Below are 24,493 nucleotides of genomic sequence, written 5' to 3' on the forward strand. Positions count from 1 at the left end.
TCCACTCACCACATGGTCTCCTTACATTGAGTCTTATGCCATTCCTTCCATTAACTTTTCGTGTAACACCCATTTGTTCCATTAACCATTTGATCCAATCATCACTTCGTCTAATAACCATTTCGTCTATGACAATTTCGTCTCATAATCAGCTGGTCTTTTATCCATTTCAAATGGTATAAGGACTAAATGGCCATTGGACTAACTTGTTATTAGACGGAATGGCATTAGACTAAATGAAAGTAGACCATGTTGTAGCGGCGTTAAATGAGCACATCAATGCTACCACTTATAACTCATGTTTCCCTTAAACTCCATATCTCCCAGTATGTCCAGTAATGTAATCACAAATTCACATTCCACACCTAACCTTTGCTGACCCCTGCGAGGACATTATTTGACCGAAGGGAACATGAACAGACCCATGGCTAGTTATGATATCATTTCACCAAGGAGCTTCATGTAGTTCACAGTGTTATAGTTGTTATGCTAGAGGGGAAAACAGTTGGTAAGACACTTCATTATTTTATTGTCATTTTCTTACATAAATCTTTGAATAAATGTAGTTATAGTGAAACTGTAAGACTATGTATTTATGTTAACTCCTGAAGCGAATATGATGAAGAATTACATGTATTGTTATTTTGACGTATATCATATGAGTATATTCCTTGTATCTACACTACAATGAACATTTAGAAATGATATAGACATTGATGAGATGATTATTGTTTCTTTGTCATACAGTTAAACCACCATCGCTAACCAGCGGAATTAAAGGCATCATGCAAATTATGAAATGTTTCTGCTGTCAGGATTATTTAGATGTGTGCGTTTACAAGTTTCCATCAGTGTAGCGATAACGCAGCTACATTAAGTTTAACAACTGTATCAAGGAACCTAATTGTGATACATTAACTTCTATTGACTGGAAAGTACCGAATGGGACAAAATGTCTGCAGAGCTCAAGCAATCATGTATAGGATACCAGGGGAATCTCGCCAGGAGGTACAAGGAATTAGAGAATCTCCTTGTTGATAACAAAAACATTGAAGCAGTGAAAGTGAAGACTGATCAACTTCACAACGTGTTCCAACTTTATGAAGCCAAGTTTAAGGAGTACATTGCATCGATAAACGATGAGCCCAGTGATACTGAGGACGCTCTGCAGCAGTTCAACTCCGCAAAGCAAAACAAAGAGGAGTTTGATGAAAGGGTGATGACATGGATCAATGCAGCGAACCTTTCAACTAACCCAGTGGTTCCAGAAGACGATTGTCGCTCTCTTGGATCAAGGAGATCATCTCGCTCAACCCACAGCAGTGTGAGTTCTAACGTTAGCATGAGAGCGAAGGAGGCTAGGGCACGGCAGATAGTAGCAGAGCAGAAATTGAAACAGCTCGCCGAAAAGAAAGCCTTAGAAGAACAGAGAAAGAAATTGGATGATCGTCTCGCCGAGTTGGACATTAAAAATGAAAGGGACAACGCTGCCATTGAAGCAGAGTACTGGACTCAAGAAGCTGAGGAAGAAGTACAAAGAGAAACAGACTGGATGGGTCAAGATGTAGGTAGGAAGCCAAATATATCTAGTATTAAGGGAATGGGATTCACATTGCCTGATATAGAGGCTAAGAATATAGGCATTCAAGGCGTCCTAGAAGATAACATTCCTGGGCTAAGCCCCAGTTCTATATACCTATCTAAAGAAAGAAAAGTACGTCATAATGAAGAAAAGGGTAATGATATTACTGCCAATGACGTAGATTATTTCCAGGCTGATCCAATGAATATCAATCACAATGCAGCACAGCAGCTGTGTGATTCAATGATGTTAGCAATAAATATGCCCAAACCAGAATTAGTATGTTTTGATGGTGAACAAACGAAGTACTGGAATTTCATTCATGTATTCGATGTCAATGTTGCATGTAGGATAAAGGATGAGAGAACCAAGTTAATGTACTTAACCCAGTTCTGTGTAGGGAAAGCCAAGGAAGCTATAGAATGTTGCGGGCTGATGAATCCAAAAGATGGGTATAAGCAGGCGCGTAAAATTCTACAGAAGCAGTTTGGGCAACCACATATCATCACTGAATCGTTAGTAAGAAAGGTTGTAAATAGACCTCAAGTAAAGCCAAATGACAGCAATGCATTGTCGGATCTAGCTCGCGAAATGCGCAGGTGTCAAATTACACTAGAGCAAATGGGGAATACGGCAGACCTCAATGCCAGTGATACACTCATTAAGATCCATCATATTCTGCCAACATATCTGCAATACAAATGGGCGGAGAAGGCAGACTGTCTCCTCGCGGCACAAGAAACACCCAATTTCGCCCATATGATTGATATGATAGAAAGAGCCGCCCAGATATCAAGTAACATGTACGGTAGGAGCATCGGGAAACCAGGTAATGATTCCTCAAAAACAAGTCAGAAAGGCACCACCAGGAACCCACCAGGACGCATGGTTACATCTTTGGCTACTGAGGGCCAGAGTTCACAAGGGGAACAAATGCGAAAATGTCCATGCTGTGAAGGTCAACACCAGCTAGGCACATGTCCCAAATTCAAAGATAAGCCTCGGCGCGAAAGGTTGAGATTGGTCCGTGAGAAAAGGTTATGTGATAATTGCTTCAAACCTAATCATGTGGCGAGAGTTTGCAGATCGCCGCCAGCCTGCACAATAGAAGGTTGTACTTGGAAACATCACAGCCTCTTGCATTTCACCAAAGAGGAGCCACAATCTGACATCCCTACCACTGATGTCAATGACTTGGCGGCAACTACCGATCAGGACCCGTCTGGAACAAACCTTTCCATGGTTGGGTCAAGAAGAGTTTGTCTCAGAGTCCTTCCTGTAAAGGTGAAGGCAAATAACAGGAAAGTTGAGACATGGGCCATTCTCGACAATGGAAGTGATGTCTCTTTATGTGATAGAAGTCTAGCAAAAGAGCTAGGACTTAGAGAAAAGGAAACCCAGTTTGCGTTAACAACCATCAGCCAAGATAACTGTACAATGAAAGGTAGTGAGGTGAGCTTTAGTGTGATGGGAGTAGAAGAGTCAGATGAAATAGAGCTAAATGGTGTCTGGACTGTAGACAAACTTCCAATCTCAAAGGAAAGCACTCCGAGCCAAGATGATATTTCAAAATGGGCACATCTCCGAGGGATTGCACTTCCACAAGTAGAGCAGGGCCAAGTAAAGCTCTTGATTGGAGGAGACGCACCCGAAGCATTCTGGATTGTTGAAGAACGGCGAGGCAAAAGGAAGGAGCCCTACGCCATACGGGGTCTCCTAGGTTGGACATTAATGGGTCCTACTGATAGAGTCAAAGACCGCAGAATGTCGACATTCAGGACAAGTATTGTTTCTGAAGAAGACAACCATCTACATGAACAGGTGGAACGTTTCTGGAAGATGGAGTCTGCAGGATCGTTACTTGAAACTGATGTTGGGGAGTCTACTGATGACAAAAAGGCTAGACAAATGATGGAAAATTCCATCAAGAAAGTCAATGGCCACTATCAACTCGACCTGCCATGGAAGCATGAGCAGCCAAATCTTCCCAACAACCGTCGTCTAGCAGAGGTGAGATTGCGTTATCTCAAGAAGAAACTAACAAAGGATGACCTGCTGCTCCAAATGTACAAAGACACAATGCAAGGCTATTTAGATAAGGGGCATGCCAGGGAAGTTCCTGCTGCAGAAACCATGAAAGAGGCCTGCACAGGAGAGGTACAATCAAGCAAGAAATGGTACTTGCCTCACCACCCGGTCTTACATCCACATAAACCAAATAAGGTACGCGTAGTATTCGACTGCGCCGCGAAATATCAGGGCATCTCGCTCAACAGTCAACTACTACAGGGCCCGGACTTCACCAATAGCCTTGTTGGCGTGTTGACCAGGTTTCGCCAAGGGAAAATTGCTCTTGTAGCTGACATAGAAGGGATGTTCCATCAGGTCAAGGTTACACCACAGGACTGTGATGCACTCAGGTTTCTATGGTGGCCAAATGGGGACCTGCAGAGAGAACCAAAGGAATACCAGATGTTAGTACATCTATTTGGTGCAACGTCATCGCCAAGTTGTGCAGGGTATGCCCTACGCAAAACAGCCGAGGACAGTCAATTAAACCAAGATGATGAAGCTTTCAGAACAGTCACTGAAAACTTTTACGTTGACGATTGTCTGAAGGCTGTTGAGACTCAAGAAGAAGCGGTAACTCTTGCCCATAAATTGCGCTGCCTCCTTCAGAGTGGAGGATTCAGACTGACGAAGTGGATAAGCAATGACCCTGGTGTATTGGAGACTATCCCAGAGTCTGAAAGAGCCAAGTCAGTACTCGACCTTGGGCTCAATGACCTTCCAACTGAGCGGACTCTGGGAATTCTATGGAATGTCAAGACAGATATGTTTGAGTTTAAGGTAGCAGTCAAGGAGAAGCCCCTAACTCGGAGAGGAATATTGTCGGTGACGAGTTCTCTGTATGATCCGTTAGGATTTGTCTCACCATTCGTTCTCACAGCAAAGATCCTGCTGCAAGACACTTGTGCTCAAGGTCTTGGATGGGACGAGCCAGTTGGTGGGGCTGAGGAATCAAGATGGAGGCAGTGGTTGGAAGAGTTGCCTCAGCTTTCTGACATCTCAATCAACAGATGCTTGAAATCAAAGTCTGATAAGGATATCAGGATCTATGAACTCCATGTCTTCTGTGATGCCTCTCAACGAGGGTACGCAGCAGTGACTTATCTGCGGACAATAGACACAGCCGGCAATATTCATTGCAGCTTTGTCTTCGGCAAGACCAGGCTTTGTCCTTTGAAGGTTATGACTATCCCAAGGCTAGAACTCTCGGCAGCAGTACTAGCATGTTCGATAAGTGAGACAGTGAAAAGAGAACTCAGGCTGCCTGTCACATCAACTACTTTCTGGACGGACTCCACCTCAGTCCTCCAGTATTTGAGGAATGAGAGCAGGAGATTCCACACCTTTGTGGCTAATAGAATCTCAAAGATTCAAGACGTGTCAGATCCCTCGCAGTGGAGACATGTGGATACCAAGTCTAATCCTGCGGATGATGGATCGAGAGGAGTCCCAGTTAGACAGTTGGGTCGTTGGATCAAAGGGCCAGAATTCCTGTTGAACGAAAGAGACACGTGGCCAGTGAACCCAGTTGTGTCACAGGGTAACATTGAAGAACTCAAGGTTGACCCAGAGGTAAAGAAATCACAGGTATATGTGACGATGGCCAGCAGTAGTTTGGATGAGCTCATGAAAAGATTCTCTACCTGGACTCGCTTGAAACGAGCAGTAGCTTGGATTTTGAGATTTAAGAATTACATAAAGTCAAAGGTGACTGGCGATATCATCTCGAGAGGAGACTTGACGGTTGACGAGCTGGAAAGTGCAGAGAGGGAAGTGATTTGTCGATTACAGAGACAATCATTCCCCTCAGAATTCCTTACTGGGGCCGGAGAGAGGATGGTTTCTCTCGATAAGCTGGATCCCATCTTAGTAGATGGACTCCTACGAGTGGGAGGGCGACTGGATAGAGCACCTGTAGAGAATAGTTTGAAACATCCATTAATCTTACCGAGTCATCATCATGTCACTGAGCTGATAGTCGTAGACCATCATCAGAAGGTCGGGCACAGTGGAATGGGCATGACATGGACATCCCTGAGAGAGCGTTATTGGATAATTAAGGGTGGTGCTACTGTTCGGCGTATCATTGGTAATTGCTTTAAGTGTAAGCGTCGCAATGCCTCAAGAGGTCAGCAGTTTATGGCTGATCTGCCCGAAGTGAGAGTAACGCCAGGTGAGCCCCCTTTCACCAACACTGGTGTAGACTTTTTCGGGCCATTTCTTACCAAACATGGTCGTAGTATGCAGAAAAGGTATGGATGTGTGTTCACCTGCCTTGTGACGCGAGCAGTACATTTGGAAATGGCATCCAGCTTGGACACCGACTCATTCATTAACACCCTACGTCGTTTCATTAACCGTCGAGGTCAACCCAAAGTCATGCTAAGCGACAATGGGACAAACTTTAAGGGTGGCAATAAAGAGCTCAATGAAGCTCTTGCTAGTATGGACCGCGTCAAGGCCAACAAATATTTGACTATCAGGGGCATCAAATGGCACTTCAACCCCCCAAGTGCGAGCCATATGGGCGGCGTGTGGGAGAGGATTATCAGGTCAGTAAGGAGAATCTTGACAAGTCTCCTACAGCAACAGACATTGACCGATGAAGCATTGATGACTCTTTTCAGTGAAGTAGAGGCCATACTAAATGCCAGACCACTGGTAAACCTGGGCATGGATGCCAGAGATGATGAACCCTTGACACCAAATCACCTTCTTTTGCTCAGGAAGAGTCCGAGCTTACCTCCAGGGATCTTCAAAAGGGAAGATTGTCTGCTCAGAAGAAAATGGAGACAGGTTCAATACCTAGCGGATCGCTTCTGGTCAAGATGGGTCAGGGAATACTTACCATTATTGCAGGAGCGACAGAAGTGGGTAAAGCCTCGAAGGAACTTTGAGACTGATGACTTAGTCCTTGTTGTGAATGAAGATATGCCTAGAGGTCGGTGGCCTATTGGCCGGGTAGTTGCAACACACCCAGACAAGCGTGGCCTTGTAAGGCAAGTTGAGGTTAAAGTTGGGTCGAAATACTATAAAAGGCCGATATCAAAGCTATGCCTTCTCGAAGCATCAAAGTAGGATTGCAACATTCTAGAAGTGGTTCTTTCGCACCCTTGAGATGTGTCTGAAGCACATAACGACATTCTCATTGTTCGATTCTTATAGATTTCTGTCTGTGCTTTGTTATAACATAAATTATGAACGTCTGTTCCTAAATATATGGGGCTATAACAATGTCTCAAATTAACATGTGCATGGATGCAACTAGAAATACAGCGCATGCTATGTATGGCATGTATCACCTTAACTATTTCCCCGCTCTGTCGCGATTTGACACCTGCACTATAGCTTGCTTCAGTCGATTCTTGCTGACACTCCACACGTACAGACATAGCCATTGTATTTAGCTTATTATAAACTTAAATTTGTTGTGCGCGGAGCATTCTCGAAAAATGCTAAAGCTTAATTTAACGTGGCCAAATTACCATTAACTATGGTGCCCTTTGAATAAAAAGCACCCTTGGCATAGAAGATACATAGAACAAGGTTATATAGTGTTAATTTGATTTCTTTCTATATAGGAAGATAAAATGTGAAATTTGTACAAATTTACATGGAACTTGTCAAAATATTGTCTAAATTGTATTAACCGTAGATGCATACCTGTATTTGTGTTCTTTTATTAAGTATTCATGTTTTCATGCATATTGAATTTTAATTGACATTTTGCTTTCGTATATTTCCTTCATCACTCTCTGTATCCTGCCTTGCCATTCTTTCTCCCTCTCCTCTTTCTCACTGACATTATTTTTATCTATCTCTCTCTCCCCCTGCATGCTTATAAAATACATATTTCTATCGCTTATGCAACTAGATATTCGCTTAAAGTGTACTTGGGTTTGTTGCTGTTATTAATGTTTTAGTTTATTTGATTGTGTGTATGTAAAGACATAGTTCGAACAAAATGTTGGCAGATTCCAGTGACATTCTACTGGATTCCATTCGTCCCAATTCACTAATGATACAAGTTATCTTTATTAAAGCATCGAGTCGAATAAAATTATGATGGAAGAAATGATGTAAATGTGATATATTAATGTTACAATATTGTCACCTTTGTATATATCTACAGTATATTGCGCCGTGATTGAATTTCCTGGTCTGTCGCATTCTCATATTCATTCTCTCTTGATGTATCCCCCTTTTTATAGCAATACATTAGACGTAAGCTGTTCCTTAGTTTTAATTGTACTTTCATTTTACTTACTGAATATAACACAGCTTTATATCAATATTTCACATTGCATCATATTCTAGTAAATTTGTATGTTAATGTTATTATCCTATACACGTAACTTGTTCTAGGCCGCTATAGAAAATAAGAAGAATCATCCACCTGTAGTCTGATGATTGGGGCCGGTGATGTAGCGGCATTAAATGAGCACATCAATGCTACCACTTATAACTCATGTTTCCCTTAAACTCCATATCTCCCAGTATGTCCAGTAATGTAATCACAAATTCACATTCCACTCCTAACCTTTGCTGACCCCTGCGAGGACATTATTTGACCGAAGGGAACATGAACAGACCCATGGCTAGTTATGATATCATTTCACCAAGGAGCTTCATGTAGTTCACAGTGTTATAGTTGTTATGCTAGAGGGGAAAACAGTTGGTAAGACACTTCATTATTTTATTGTCATTTTCTTACATAAATCTTTGAATAAATGTAGTTATAGTGAAACTGTAAGACTATGTATTTATGTTAACTCCTGAAGCGAATATGATGAAGAATTACATGTATTGTTATTTTGACGTATATCATATGAGTATATTCCTTGTATCTACACTACAATGAACATTTAGAAATGATATAGACATTGATGAGATGATTATTGTTTCTTTGTCATACAGTTAAACCACCATCGCTAACCAGCGGAATTAAAGGCATCATGCAAATTATGAAATGTTTCTGCTGTCAGGATTATTTAGATGTGTGCGTTTACAAGTTTCCATCAGTGTAGCGATAACGCAGCTACACATGTTGTGAGTGGACGAACTGATGGTAGACTAAATGATAGTCGACGAGTTGACAACTGGAAATAAACCACCGCACCTACGGATGTTGCCCAAGATCGGTTCGCCCATGGACCTATGGTTCGCCTAAACATCTCGGACAACTTTTTGCCGCGTTGTTCTTCTGTTTTATATGGATGAATTTGGGGGGTAATTTGTATCCATTTGCATGGATGTATGCGATTTTTTCCCTACACACAAGTTTCCTCACATCCAGATCTAGACTATAGGCTTGAGAAGGAAAGAAAATGAATGTAAGACGGGTACAAGAAACATTAATTAATACTTCACCATCTACTATACCATTAAAAAAGGTAATTGGTCAAACAGGGAGGCTTTCCTGATATTACCTGTCGACGTCTTGGGGTGGTGAAATGGCGTATGATCAACAAAAACGGCGAACACTTGGCACATTTTTGGCTTGGAGGGGGGCATCATATTTATTCATGACCAATGATTTGGGTGCTCATTTTTAGATTCTCATATTTTCTTTCATAAAACACATAGGCCTGTTGTTAATCATTTGAAGTTTGGGGCAACATCTCCTTTGAATTCATGCAGATTCATAATGATACACTGGACCCTCCTGCATCCCTGGGTTCTTGTAAGACTCCCAGGCGAAGGTATTTCTGTTCGGCATCTGGCTACCATTGGGATCTCTCCTTATGTAAACCAACCATCCATTTAGGAGCCTGGTTAAGACTACCCACTCTCAGAACAAATCTTCCCCTTGGGACAAACAGAGAGAAAAAAAATTGAACCAATTTGGGAAGTTTGGGATGATAATCATTCACCTTTCCTCTTTTTTCTTCTTCCCCTCCTTTGCTTGGTTTTCTTCCTGCAGAATGTTGAGTGATATTGAGCATTATCCGAGATGATTAAACGATGATTTATGCTTTAATAAGTTGGCCTGGTTTGGAGACTGGAACTAGACAGGGATCTTCAAAGGGACCAGGAATCGCACGCTCCATTTATCTCTCAGTCCATTCCATATTAATTTTAGATCAGGGGAAAATATAAGTATAAATCGTCGAACATGTTTATAATTGCATTCCGACATAATTCAGCCAGGAGGTTCTTTGGATAGACGTCGTTCCTTATTTTCATTACCCGCGTTCTTGGTAGAAGACAGGTACATTTATCTATATTATTTGCAACCAAATCGATAGTGGAGGGATAATCATTGTTAGCATAGTAACGACATCAAGAGCATTGAATGGCACTGTCATTACATTTTTTTTTGGTGTTTACAAACTATCGAAGGAATTAGAATATTTCTTTTAATATGCTGTAATCATAATTGCAAACATTCAGCTCATACAAGAATCACCGGAGATTTACAGTAATTAATAAAGTCAGCATAATACGGACGCTTAATTTAGGTTAACTCTGCAAGCGATTATGTGGAAGATAGTCTTATTTTTCTTTCCTTTTTGCGAAGCACATGTAATGTGTTCACGAAATTACGTGTTCAAGATTTTCTCTTGAAACGGCACGTAGAACCTTCGCAGCTCAGATTTTTGCAGTAACTTTCAACCCATTTTAAACGAGATCGAACTATATGCACTCTTGATGGGCATTAGAGGGGTCAAGAATGACCAGAAGGGGTGTCTGAGGATGGACATTTCACCTTATGAGGTCAAGCTCCTCTTCGGTCAAGATGTTCCCTATCAAAGGCGCTCTCCCACTTACCATCACGAATTCCCCATTAGGCCTATTATTCATATATTAACAGATTCATAACCATTAATGTATGGGAAGAACATTTGCGTAAAAAATAAATCAACATAAGAAGGGGGTGGGGCTAAAAAACAGAGGACGGTAACAAAAACCCCACAAAAACAACATGAATAGAGAAGTATTTAAAATGATATCATTTAAGGTGAAAAGGGGGTGGACATGGAACCTTCCACGCTCTTAGAGTCTGGCTACAATCATAACATTAACTGGGAGCATGGAGCTCTGTGTTAGCTCCATGGTCCATGAGATCTCTCAAATATTGGTGCGGGCACGCGGATTCACTTGTTAACATGAACATTTTTACCAAAACAGATATTCGTTTAAAACATATATTTTACTAAGGACGTAGTTAATCCTCACGCTCTCTTCAGCTCTACATTGTTCAAAATGAAATTACAAACTAGCAATAAGACTTCCACAAAAATACATAGGCCTATATATTCCAAATAAATCTGTAAATCAACGGCACTGGGATCAAACATGCACATTACCGCTACAGAGTAAAGAATCCCTTGATAGTAACGGTATTGTCAAATTACAGATAACGGTACTGAAAAATAATACTCCAATAAACGAGGAAGCCCATTTGCGAGCGGATGCTTCATATTCATATTTTATTGAAGAATGAAGTATACATAGGTACCTGGGAGTTATGATGATGTTTCGGCTGGTCTCTTTGAGGTATAACAAGGTATTCCCTTACACGTGACCTCCCGATCACCTGACACTAAATCATCCATCTCCTCATCGTCCACTGCGGTATTCGGATTCAACTTGCAACTACATTCGACCCAAGCATTATATTTTAAAGGAATGAATTATGTATGGAAGACAACTGGCGGAAATGGAATCACTAAAGTGGTATTCAAATATCACATTCATTGATCCTCACAGTCACAAATGTGTAAAACAATACATCAATCTTTACATAAAGCAGAGGAATTATTTTGAATGGAGCCTGGAGTAATTTACCTAAGTCATGACGAAGTAAAATGAAATTCACACCTACCTCTGACTCTTTGTTCATTATACTTAGTATCAAAATACTGATCCGTATTTATTCTGCCCTGTATTAACTTTTTGAAGAAAAAAATACTGAATGGCAAATTATGATCAATAGTCCTTTCTTATTCTCTACTTTTAAGATGTAGTAACTATTGTCATACAAGGTTTTGAAACACTGCCTGAAACAAAACGAATCAATTAGATTAAAATAAAAAAAAGCGATGCTATATTAAGCTAGGCCCGCCGATCTAAAAATAGCACTCTTTCTCTTATTTCTTATTCTCTACTGTTAACATGTATTAACCTTTGTTCTTTAAAGTTTTGAAATACTGGCTGAAACAAAACTAAACAATTAGATTTAAAAATTCTCTCTAATGAAATAGCGATGCAACGCACAACCCGCCGATCTAAAAATAGCGTTCCTGTGCCCACATTTTCGCTATTTCATGTTCAGGGTCAGTGCATTGAAATTGGATAAAACTTCTTCTTCGAGTTTTGTTTGTAGGTGTAGGATTAAGATGATTAATATCAGGTTTTCCAGCCATGTTTCATCGATATAGCTGTGGTTTCACTGGTTTAAGAAATAAATGGACGCGGACCGGTTATTTTCACAGGTCCCCCGAAACTGTGCTCTTTTGGTAATCATCCAATTTATTCCAAGTGAAAACAGGCGCGTAAGATCACACCGCTCCCATCGTCTTTGAAATGGGAGACATGTCCCCGCATCTTTCTTCGCTCCGGAGTAAAGTAGGATGATAGCAGTGGGTGATATCGTTTTCACGACAAAATGTGGACCATCCGAGAAATCCGAAAACAAACCGTACCGTCATCATCGCATCGGTCTTGGTTTACACGTAAAGCATGGAAATGTGAGATTTCACAACATTTTACTAGATAAGTAGAAATCATCTTCAAATTGAAGTAGAAGTATAATCTGTTGATGATGTTTTAACAGAAGAAATCAATCATAGTAATCCCGAGGTAATTTCATAGCCGCAGAACGTGTAGAATGCCTTTGTTGATGACGAAATGTCAACGAAGATATGCTTTTGTTGCAACGCATCGAGACAAATTACCAAGATTGTCAGTTACCTAAATGTAACAAATGACAAAATGGTGAAGTATACAACATCACTGAGCGAATTGTGGATATTTATACCAATTTAGAAATGAAAGTAGGGAAAAGGTCAGAGAGTGATCATGGTAATGATAAACGGAATAACCCAATATGCAGTATAGGTTGTTCATAGTTATGGATAGCTCATATTCCGTTCTGTCAACACAATACTGTTCTTCCATTAGACCTATAAAGTGCCCAAATTGCATCATGTACATAATATGTGACAATCGTACTTTTATAAACAAATTATTTGTTAGAATATGCTTGAATATTAAAACTATATTTAACTTTCTTTGAAAAGCATCTTTTTCAGCCATGGTTTGCAAATATATTTTGCAACACCCCCTTATAGCCACCCATGTCGCCTACTTGCCCGATATCTTTCCAAGTTGAGCAACATTTATAAGAAGATTAAAAGCGCCCCATGGATGTGGAAAAAGCAAAGTCTGAATGATTATCAAGTTACATACTAGTGTTTTCAGTTAGGGCAAGAAAGTAAACAAATAAAGACAACAACAACAACAACAACAAAAACATACAGTACACACAAGCGCGCACATCTGGGGCCTGTTGTAGAGAGAGTTGAAATCAAACCCAAAGTTCAAACGTAACTTCGTTTCCAACCAATCAAAAGCTCGCATTCGAGACTTGCGCTTGTTTTTTTTTTTATTTGCGTTTGAAAGCAACTCATTTTGCAATCGGCCCCTGGAGATGGTGTAGTACTATGGAATGCCACTGGTACCAGAGGGAGGTTTGTATTACTCTACTCTAATCCTCAACATCCATCTCTTGAGCGTGCTCCACCCATATCCGACTTGCTTTCTGCTCCCTCTCTTCCTTGACAACATAGATCAAGACCTCCATCATCCTCCTGTAAAGGGCGAGTTGACCATCGAACTCAAGTTGATTTTTTTTTGCATTTTGGTAAAATGGTTTATTGTTTATTCCCTTGTCAGTAAAGCTTATCATTTCGACGTTTGGATAAGACGTCTTAAAGGACAAGTCCACCCCCACAAAAACTTGATTTGAATAAGAAGAGAAAAATTCAACAAGCATAACACTGAAAATTTTCATCAAAATCGGATGTAAAATAGGGAAGTTATGACATTTTAAAGTTTCGCTTCATTTCACAAAACAGATATATGCACATCTCGGTCGTTATGCAAATGAGGGAACTGATGACATCACTCACTCACTATTTCTTTTGTATTTTATTATATGAAATATGAACTATTTTGATTTTCTCGTCATTGTCATGTGAAATGAAGTTTCATTCCTCACTGAACACGTGGAATTCCATTATTCTAACATCTTGTGCTTCAGGCAAGGAGGTCCTAATCATCAAATTCGTAAACATTGAAATAATGTATAATTCAAAAAATAAAAAAACAAAAGAAATAGTGAGTGAGTGACATCATCGATTCTCTCATTTGGATGTAAGCTCGTTCATATAACCATTTTGTGAAAAATAAGCGAAACTTTGAAATGTCATAACTTTCTTATTTTACATCCGATTTTCATGAAGTTTTCAGCATTGTGCTTGTTTGAATTTTTTCTATTGATTGAAATCAACATTTTTCTGAGGTGGACTTGACCTTTAAAAAGCGATAAATTACGTTGTGGGTATTAACAGCGGTAACCATTGTGGCTCCCAGTGCATTCAACATGTTTTCAACTTGATTTACATTGATGTTGGGCATAGAGTATAGAAGACTTATTTGCCCCTCTGCATCTCCTTTGGATTCGGCCGAGCTATGGGAGATCTGGATCGAAACGGTTGAACTTGGTTTCCCAGGCCTTCTCTAGGTTTGATATCTAGGGATTGATTCTGAATTATTCTGCCAAATGGTATAAGATGTGGATTTTGGAAAGGAACATCGTGTCCTAGCAGGATTCGAATCTGCAACTTACGGTACATGGTCCATAGACCTACGCCAATATAGATCGCATCACCTCGTTGTGATTCGTAGAATTCGCGAACGACGCGTGCACCAAGTCATGTGACAAAGCGACTAAACTTTTAACAAATCAGAGGCATGCATATAATACAAGCACTCAAACTAGTGGACCGGGCATGCGCAGATGATTTTTAATCATCGTTTTTTTAAAGTTCCCTCTTCAGGAATTGCCTGATAGCACATGATATACGTAATACATTACACAAAAAGATAAATCCCCATCCTAAAATATTTTCACAGTGAACATGATTTTCATTATGTTCCATCTTTATTTCATTTTCTTATATTTACTCTGCATAATTCGTAAAAGTAAACACACGTTCAACAATGTCTTCATTAAACATTGCAAATGATAGATTTTCCGCTCAACCTTTTTATGAGGCAAAATTGAGGGAATAAAAGATAGATGAATCTTTGGAGAAACAGAGCAAGAATATTTATATTTCTAATTCTTGGTATAAAAAGAACGGGATGTCTTCGCAACGCCAATACCATCATCCTTTATCATTTTTTTTACCATCCGTATTACCGGAGCTCTTCATCAGAGAAAACTATATCTTGACTCGGGGGTTTACAGTGGGGACACGATGGGGTCAAAGTTGAAAGGTGACAGACATTATGCTATCTGGTTTCGGCTGAATGTCGTCATAGGATTGATTCGCTCATCATCCAAGGTGCTGCACTCTCTCCCGCGCTACGTGATGAAATGGACATACCCCAAGCATGCTACTAGTCTGCTGTCCAAACCCTTCACTCGAGTTAAGTGGGCTGAATGCGCAGCCTACAACGACTCATAGGCAAAAACAACATGTTTTATATGCGCTAGTCTTGGGTGAAGACCCGCTTGTTGATCAAAGTTTCGATCTGCAGACTAAATGAAATGTGGCTGCAGATATACACTGCAAAAACTCCGGTGTTGATTTAACACCAGCCCGGAATCTATATATGTCCACACCAGAAAAGTGTTAAACAACACCAGTTTCGTTTTGGTCTAACACCAGAAAGGTGTTTATACAACACCAATTAGTATGGAAACAGCATCGGTTTGATTCCAAACTGGTGTTGTTTTAATATTTATCTGGTGTTAGACCAAAACAAAACTGGTGTTGTTTAACGCTTCTCTGGTGTGGACATATATAGATTCTGGGCTGGTGTTAAATCAACACCAGAGTTTTTGCAGTGTAACAAGTCTTGCATGTGCTAGTCTTGTGTGAAGACCCACTTGTTGATTTAGTTTCAATCTGGATCTCATTTATCATCATGCAGAAAAATACATATGATGGCATATGAAGTGTAGATGATGAAAACAAAACCAAATTGATAAGTTGCTCCTTTTAATCATGAGGTATATGAAATGATATATGTCAAGAATTCCATTCTTCTCATTTTCACATAATTCTATTGTCATGGGATGGGTGGGGATGTTATCAAACAAGATCAATATATCAGTTACCTTGGAGATCGAATAATCATGTTTTTGTTTTGGGGCCGTGTTTATATCTCCATAACACACTAGTCAGGTAACCGTCACGCCTACGTCACATTCTTGTTTATCGAATCGCCTTTCTAACCTTTGCACCTGCATGCTTAGGGTGTTGAATTATTGACGCAAGGTTGCGCTGATAGAGAGAATTCGCTAGACGACGAACGAAGAATTCAAGAACATAGTATTGTCAAATGTTTTATTCATATTAAAGAACAGCCAATAAGTCTTTGTCGAAAATTGGCGAATTAAAAAAGCAATTTTGTCCCGGACTCTGGACACATTTTTGTAAACTCCTTAGGACGAAACTGCTGTTCTGGTTCACCAATTTTTAAAAGACCTCCTCGCTGTTCTTTGTCGTTTGACGGACATTTTCAATATATTTTATGTGTTCTTGCATGCGTCGTGCGTCCCGTTGTGAAACTCCCTAATAACTGGCTCCAACTTTGGGTGTACGCCAAAATAATTTGTTGCCAATTTTTAAATCAACTGACTACTCGTTCCATTAAAGAACATGTTAGTCCTTAAGAAATAACGTGGTCAACGGTTAGAGTCCCTATCCGAGGAATCTGATACTTGGATTAGTGCTTTCATGCCAATAGGTCTTGAACCAGACCACTACTTAGTCAACTTAGACTACATTCATGTTAACGTGCTGTTGATGTTTAATGTCATTTGTTATGTAAATGTATTACTGACATTGGAAATAAAGATTGAAATTGAAATAGGTATCAGTGTATCTGCAAATGATGCTTTCACACGGGTGAAAGCTTATTAACTTATTAACACTTATTAACGCCCGATGTTGGTGCTTGTTGGATCGTATGTATATGAGAACGTGACATGCTGGCATAAGAAACACAAACGACGGTGATAAAAAAAAGGTTTTAAAAAATAAACTATTGTGATGACGTCCATGAAGATACATCGGGTGCAAATACATTTTATTTATCAAGTATTATGAGAATAATAGTTTATGAACCACGACCTTCAATTGATTTTGAAATATAGGCTTTTGTATAACCGTACATTATATTTTATAGTCTTACCTTCACAGAGAGGATCTGCTCATCACGTTCCTTACACACGGAGGTGGCGTGAAACTGGGTTGAAACCGAAGAAGATGCATGAAGATATGCCAGGAATGCATCAGCTTTTAGACTCAGGTACCAACCATATCAATTTCAATAGTCAAGGTGCGATCAAAGGCTGGGGAAAAACACAGAGAGAATATGATATTGAAATGAATGCAATCCTTTCAAATCAACTGTGCTATGAATAGATACGAGAATAGCGATAGTGAGTTGTTTGGTTTGTCGTTATTGGTGGAAGTTGTGTGTAGATATGTCAGCAATGTGGCAGATTTTGCATTTTCCAATCGCAAACAAAACTCTATTTTTATCTCCTACAAATATTTGTCAAGGTGAAATATTAAAAAAAGGTGTTATAAAGCTACAAGAGTAGAATTCCCTTGATAACTGTTCGGCAATGGGAGTAAATATCCAAGAATGTTTGAACGTTTTGCCTGAAGTTTACATCTCGAATAATTATCAATAGCAATAAATCAATCAGATTTATTTGGGAAATGTTTGTATCTGTGTATATATAGATTTATTACCTTTGATCGTCATTACTTTATAAATTAAAATATTTTGAAGTGAGAGGTACTACCCTAAATTGGTTAGAAACTTATATTCAGTCTTATAAGTTATAGGCAACGAAATATTGTTAATTCAGTTAGTTCTCATTAACAGTATATCATTTGTGGTATCATCTTGTGGTGTACCACAAGGTTCGATCATGTGTCCGCTTTTATTTCCTCACGGTAAGTGATTTTAAAAAGCATAAAAGAAAAAACTTTATTTCCTGAGAGCGCTTATTTAAACAACATTCGGTAAAGCTATTTGCACAATTAGTTGAAATTAAGAAAATTCAGAACCCACAAACATTACCCAGACCCTATATAACATTAACATTCTGTTTTATACGGCAAACTATGTGACCTGGTTTGTGATTAATGTACAGTAACTCCATGATACATACTGAATAACAAACGCCGAACCATTTGTAACGGACGATGTGTGACGTAACATATTTTGGATAATAACATGGGGGAAAAAAGAATAAATATAAGATAAGATAAGATATTTATTCGTCTTTCTGTCAGCACATACATTTATCTTACAAGTGTGATTTCACATTCTACAAATGAAAATGAAAAAAAAAAATGAAAAAAACCATACATCATTGTTACAGTAGAGAAAAAAAAAGAAACACAGCAAATAACTAATTACGTATTGAGAGAAAGACAAGGAGAACCCCTGAAAAAGCAAGGCTTGTAAGGCTAGGGTCTCCTTTGTTTCAAGTACATGACTAAATAGTATTCAGTGTGTACATGTAATATCCTTAAAAATACAAGAGAAACAAAACAACTAAAAAAAGCAACAAAAATAAAACACACACAAAAAATAAAAACTAAAACTAATCAATGACAAAAAACACACACTATAAAATAGAATACATTGCTTGAATGTACAATTATGAAGTCTAATAAACTAACAATATGATATAATTAAGGTATATATGATGGAACAAGAAATAAGTATGGATAACATGGCATGAAAAAAAGAGGAAGATCGTATGTAAAATAGTAAAGTAAAAACAAAACATGACAAAGGTAAAAGATACACAAGAAAAGAATACAATAGAAAAAAAAAAACATGGGCTGACCCTCTGCAGAAGAATCCAGTTAGACAAGATACAAGATAAATAAATATTGATATATCATAACATTCTCCAGTCTTATATACATTTTTTTTTATAGGCTCCAAAATTAAAAAATAACATAGTATATAAAAGCATATCTTAACCTAGAGCAACTCACAAATAACAATTAAGAAGATAACCTTTAAGTACACGCTGAAAAGTATAAATGCTTACCGATTTTTTAATATTTGAATTGAGAGAGTTCCAGAACCTGGGTCCTGTATTTATAACTGTCCTAAAAGCAAAACTTGTATGTAACTTTGGTAAGTGGAATGCAGAAGCATTTCGTGTATAATAGTTATGTATGTCACTATTTTTCATGAACATTGTGACCAGAGCTGGTGGCATGATGCCTGCATTGTATGCATACATTAGAGTACCAAGTTGAAAATCATAGATATCTTGTAATTTAAGAATTCTATGCTCATAAAAAGTGGGGTAGTATGCGAGCGATAGTTAACATTACAAACAATTCTTAAAGCTCTTTTCTGAATCAAGTAGACCCTTTCTAGATTGGTTTTAAGAGAATTACCCCATGCAAGAACACCGTAATTGAGATAAGGGAGAATTAGTGTTGAATACATCATACAAAGAATATCAGTAGAGAAAAAGGATTTCAATTTGTATATTACACCACAATTTTTTGATGTCTTACACAGATGATTTATATGGGTTTTCCAAATCAGTTTTTCATCTATATGCAACCCCAGAAATTTGGTCGTCTTTACTCTATCTATTAACACATCATTAAATATAACATCACCTGGAACTTCTCTAATCCTGTTGCTAAAAAGCATATGCAGCTGCAATGAGTCGTTTTCTTGCAATCCAAAGGAAAAGCCCGAGTATTCCAATGCGTTCTATTCCTAGAGCCCTTTGCAATGATAAATTACTCGGTATTTTTTTTCTTACCACCAAAACATTGATGAAAGAGGGATAGGGTGGATATAAATGATAGGTTGATTAAAGTTAAATTAAATTCGTTGTAGTACACACTAATTTGATGAGAAAAAACTGTAAAGCCAAGTTTAATTGTCCCGATATCAATGTATTTCGGATATAAAGTTACATAAACTGAATAATGTGAAATTAAAATCTAAGCTAAAACGACCATACTGAGGATCACTATACACAGATAAGCACATGTGGGTCAGTGGATTATTATTTCTTGGAAAATGACACATTTTCAAGGAATAGTGCATAAGTTACTTTGCTAATTTCTCAGTTATAACACAGTTTCTTCCTGAATCCGTTGGCGCATAATACATATACCGATTCTTTGGTGGTCATTTTATAAAATTCTGAACTCATTTTGAAATCTTCACAACTGTCATTCATCTTTAAGTTGATGGGGTTTTGTTGTCTCATCCGATGTCAATGTATCAAAATGATACCTTATAATAAATCGGATCATTTCATGAGGACACATTTTATCGCCACCTACGCGGTTTTGAGACCGATCCGAGCATTAGGTCCATGATCCGAGCATGAGGCGTGTCGATGACCACCGGTGCTCAATGTTTATGCCCATGTGATTGAAGGTTACGCAAATGTTGTTTGAAAGCTCGTTGACCAATGTGGTCTAACAAGACGTGATAGGTGACAGAAATGTATATAAGCAGATCAGGGGTAAGGATAATTCTTTTTTTTCTAAAGGGGTAGGTTCTATTCTGGGTGAGTCATGAAATTAAAACGAGCAACCGCAGTCCACTGGTGTCACACCCCGTTCGCATCCTTATCAAGGGATTCATAATTATGGACGAGGTAGGGAGGGTGGGGTAAAGCTGCCCAACAGGTGCCACACCCCATTCTCATCTTCATCAGCGATCATATTGTCAAGATAAAGAGGGGACAGAGCTACCAAGGAGATCTCCTTGGAGCTACCACACTGGTACCACATCTCGTTCATACATGCAACCATAGAGCTATTCATGATGCAACCATACTTGACAAAAATAAAGAGCAGAGGGGATGGAGCCCGTTCACATCCTTACTTTAAAAGACAAGGATGTGAAATCCGTTCGCTTTCGCCCCCAGGCCCGGGGATCCAGACTTGATAAGATAAGCATGGTAAGGAATATGGGATAAGGCTTCCAGACTTTTTTCATGTTTATTTGGGGTGGGAGTATACGAACGCCCATTGGCATCAAGGACTGTCCCGATGGTGACATAGCTCATTCGCTCTCGCGACAGAAGTCGTCTTGACAAGATAACGAGGGGGCGGGGCGGGACTCCAATGTTACGGGACCGTGATACAGTAAGTACCGGAAATGTTTATGCAAACAGATCATGCAGAGATCATTCAAGTTTTGAGAAGGGGCCACACACGCCGCGCGAAAACTAATGTTCACAATTGCTATTTGAAATCCCGTTTTACCATTTGTGAGATGGGGTATTATGTAACACTCGATGAGAACCATTGTAACGTTGAAATATACCCAACTAGAGTGAAAACTCACGAAAGTCATTCAGTCATTTTAAAATACAAAATACAGGCTTCTTTCATTTTACACCTAACACGAAAAGTTTTTTTTTATTGGTGTAGGCTTAGAGGGTGAAATTTCGTGAAGGTCACAAGCCAAACTATAGGGAGGTAATCAACATTTCCCTCAATATTTATTTGAAGGACTAGTGAAAAACTAGATTCTTTCAATTGTTATTTTCCAGTCGATTTCACCATGGACCATACCGTGGTAAAATACTACTATTTTTATTGGGGATTCTTATTTAGTTTGTTTGCATGCTACCTGCATCTGCAAGATCCCTATGAATATCTTTCCAAATCTACTTAATTCAAAACTATAATATATATACATGTATAGTTTTTCACGCGTTTTCGCTGCTCTCATAATATTATTGATATTGCAGATCGAGTAGAATCAATGTGTTGATAAAATAAAAAAAACCTTTAGACCCATGGACCGCGTCGAAATTCGATGATCTTACCACGGAGGTTGGCAAGTCACCTCTTGGAAGATATCGCAAAAGCAGTTAGTGGTTTCAGGCCTGCGGTGACAATTTGAAGTGAGTACACCATTATCTTGATGACACTCAGTACACACTTCCGTTCATCTTTTATCAAACAATTTACTTTGAATTCTACCTCTAATGTTCTTTGACGGAAGAAGGTCGGTTTGGTTTCTGGAGCACGTGTGTCTTATCTTATAAGTGATGTAAAATAGAATGGGTTGTAAAAAAAATACAAGGTTAATTCCATCAGCGTTGTGGCGCAGTGGTGAGCCATTTTTTTTTCGGGGGGGGGGTGGACATGGAGTACGGAGTAAAATTTCTAAAACGCGAGCGAGCAAAATATAACCTTTTTCGAAACAAAACTCTAATAATTGTGTTAGATTTAGACAATTTTCTCAAAGCAGTATAGAATTTCACTCTTATTTCCCTTTCCTTTTCTTTATCTACATTTTAGTCGTGTGATTTTTTTTTTTGGGGGGGGTCCATGCCCCATGCCCCCCACCTGTAGGCCAGTGGTATATGATGATACAATATCTAATGTATATATATTTTTTTATTATGACAAATTTCAAACAGTTGCCACATCTCTGAAAAAGTGATACATGATCTGGGGAAATGACAGTCCAGTCATCAATGACAATCCAATCATCATTCACATTATACAAAAGCTTTCACTCCAGGACACAGGCGCGTAGCCAGGGGGGGGGGGCGGTGGAGGCGGTCGCCCCCCAAAAAAACGTCCCCCCCAAAAAAAAGAAGGGAAAAAAGAAAAAAAAAGGGAAGGGAGGAAAGGAGAGAAAGGTAGCGTTGTGTTTTTTTTTTCTTTTTATTCTTTTTTTTTCTTAAAAGAGAAACTCATGCACCACTCTTGCTCTAAATTTATATATGAATTTTTCTTCCGCGCTGCGCGCGGTTAAATGACAATATTGCAATTCTCCATTGTTTCCCCCACCCTTTCTCTAACCCTGTTTTTCCACCTCAGGTATATGTGTTTCTTACCGGTTAAAGTTCAGATGTATCCATCATGTCCATTAGGGCATGGAATTAGAGTAAGGCTACGCCAAAGTATATGAAGTTATCTTTTTTTTTAATTGATCGCGCAACTTCTGGTCGGGTCGGCTCCGGGCGGGTAAAATTTTATATCAATTTCCACCTCCATAAAGTCAACTTCTCCTGCTTTTCAGCTCATTACCAAACAACCATAATTCTGGGGCAAACAGGTTCCTAAAATTCGCGTCGTATTAAATAAAGAAGTACAATATATTTTTTATCAAATTCTATTAAACTTCATGTCATTTCCCTTCACATTCATCTCCTGCCCTGTTTTGCGCCCTCAGTTTGAAATGTTGAATGACACTTAAGTTTCTTTATTATTCAAAATGAAGCACTTCAGGATAAGTCAAAGAAATTAGGAATCCTCTTTTTTATTTAATTTCAATAAATCACAGAAGTTTCAACTTTCTACGCACTATTTCCTCATAAAGAAGTTCAATAATCTTAGAAAATCATTTTAATTAGAGCCGATGGTGGTATTAGACGTATCTGCATTATTTTGATGAAACGTCCGCCCTTTGAAATTTCACAGTTTCATTGCTCTGCGCGGGGCTGAATATCTTTCTCCCGGCATATATACACTTCTTCTCCTCTGTTTTGCGAGTTAAAGATATGCACTGTCGCTAAATTGTTTGTAATCAAATCTGATCTTTCCAAGGGAAGTATTCAATATATCTTTGAGAAGACCCTTTAGTCGGGACCCTTTTCATGGCAAAAAAATGATAAAACGCTTTAGCTTCCGCGCTTCGCGCGAGGGTATTATTATTTTAATTTCCTCCAATGTATTCCTTTTTTGTGCGTTCACAATCACTTTTTGAAAACAAATTAAGGTTCATGAAAACAATGTTCAAAATCACAATGAGTCAACTGAATTGGAGCTGAAATAGGCACTAGAGACAAGAGAGACGGCTCCTTTTCATTTTAATTTATGAAACACCAAAAGCTTCGCGCGGGAGGGGGAAACTCCCCCTCCCTGCACCCACCCCCTAGGGAGCGCGCTTCGCGCGCTCTTTAAGTGTTGGCACGCTTCGCGTGCATTTACCGCCCCCTCCAAAATGAAATCCTGGCTACGCGGTTGCCAGGACATCATTACTATCATAACATCGCTATCATCGGTGTGAAATTAAAAGTAATTTCACTGCTCAAACTATACACGGGTACACAATACAAGTATCCTAAACCATCCTGAACCATATTATAAACCGATACAATAATATATAAATCCGCAATTCCCCTATTTTTTAGACGGTGTCAATCAAATGCCGATGGCTCTTCAAATAGGATTAATTAAACCTGATTGACACGTCCATCATTCACACAGGTACTCAACACTAGAAGATTGCCTCCAATTTTTCCTTTTCTAATTTTCACTCCCGATTTAGTCATTGATTTTCGTTGAATTGTTTGCCCAACTCTTGGTTTTGGTTCTTATATCTGTTTGCATGCTGACCAGTAAACTCATTCACTGCTTAGCAGTGACTGACGAATAAAGCCTTTTAGTCAATATATCAACGTAGTTTTTTGACACGCCTTCAATTTTGGTTTACCAATGAGCGAATAATTGCGTAGGATTCAAATACACGTTCTGCTCCAATCAGTGCATTTCTTCTTTTGGAGAGTTATTTGCTATTAAGATTTGTGTCCGAAAATGTTGATTAGAAAGATTT

At 38.9% G+C, this 24,493-nt stretch overlaps 1 protein-coding gene across 1 annotated transcript; it reads left to right on the top strand.

Moving 5' to 3' along the window:
* Positions 1–381: 381 nt before the first annotated feature.
* On the top strand, positions 382–6,730 carry LOC121422584. The gene is made up of 2 exons (XM_041617734.1): positions 382–508; positions 748–6,730. The coding sequence occupies exon 2, from the start codon at positions 953–955 to the stop codon at positions 6,728–6,730; it is 5,778 nt and encodes a 1,925-aa protein (XP_041473668.1). The 5' UTR covers positions 382–508; positions 748–952.
* The last annotated feature ends 17,763 nt before the right edge of the window (positions 6,731–24,493 follow it).

Source organism: Lytechinus variegatus, chromosome 10 (genome assembly GCF_018143015.1).
Source record: "Lytechinus variegatus isolate NC3 chromosome 10, Lvar_3.0, whole genome shotgun sequence".
NCBI lineage: Eukaryota > Metazoa > Echinodermata > Echinoidea > Temnopleuroida > Toxopneustidae > Lytechinus > Lytechinus variegatus.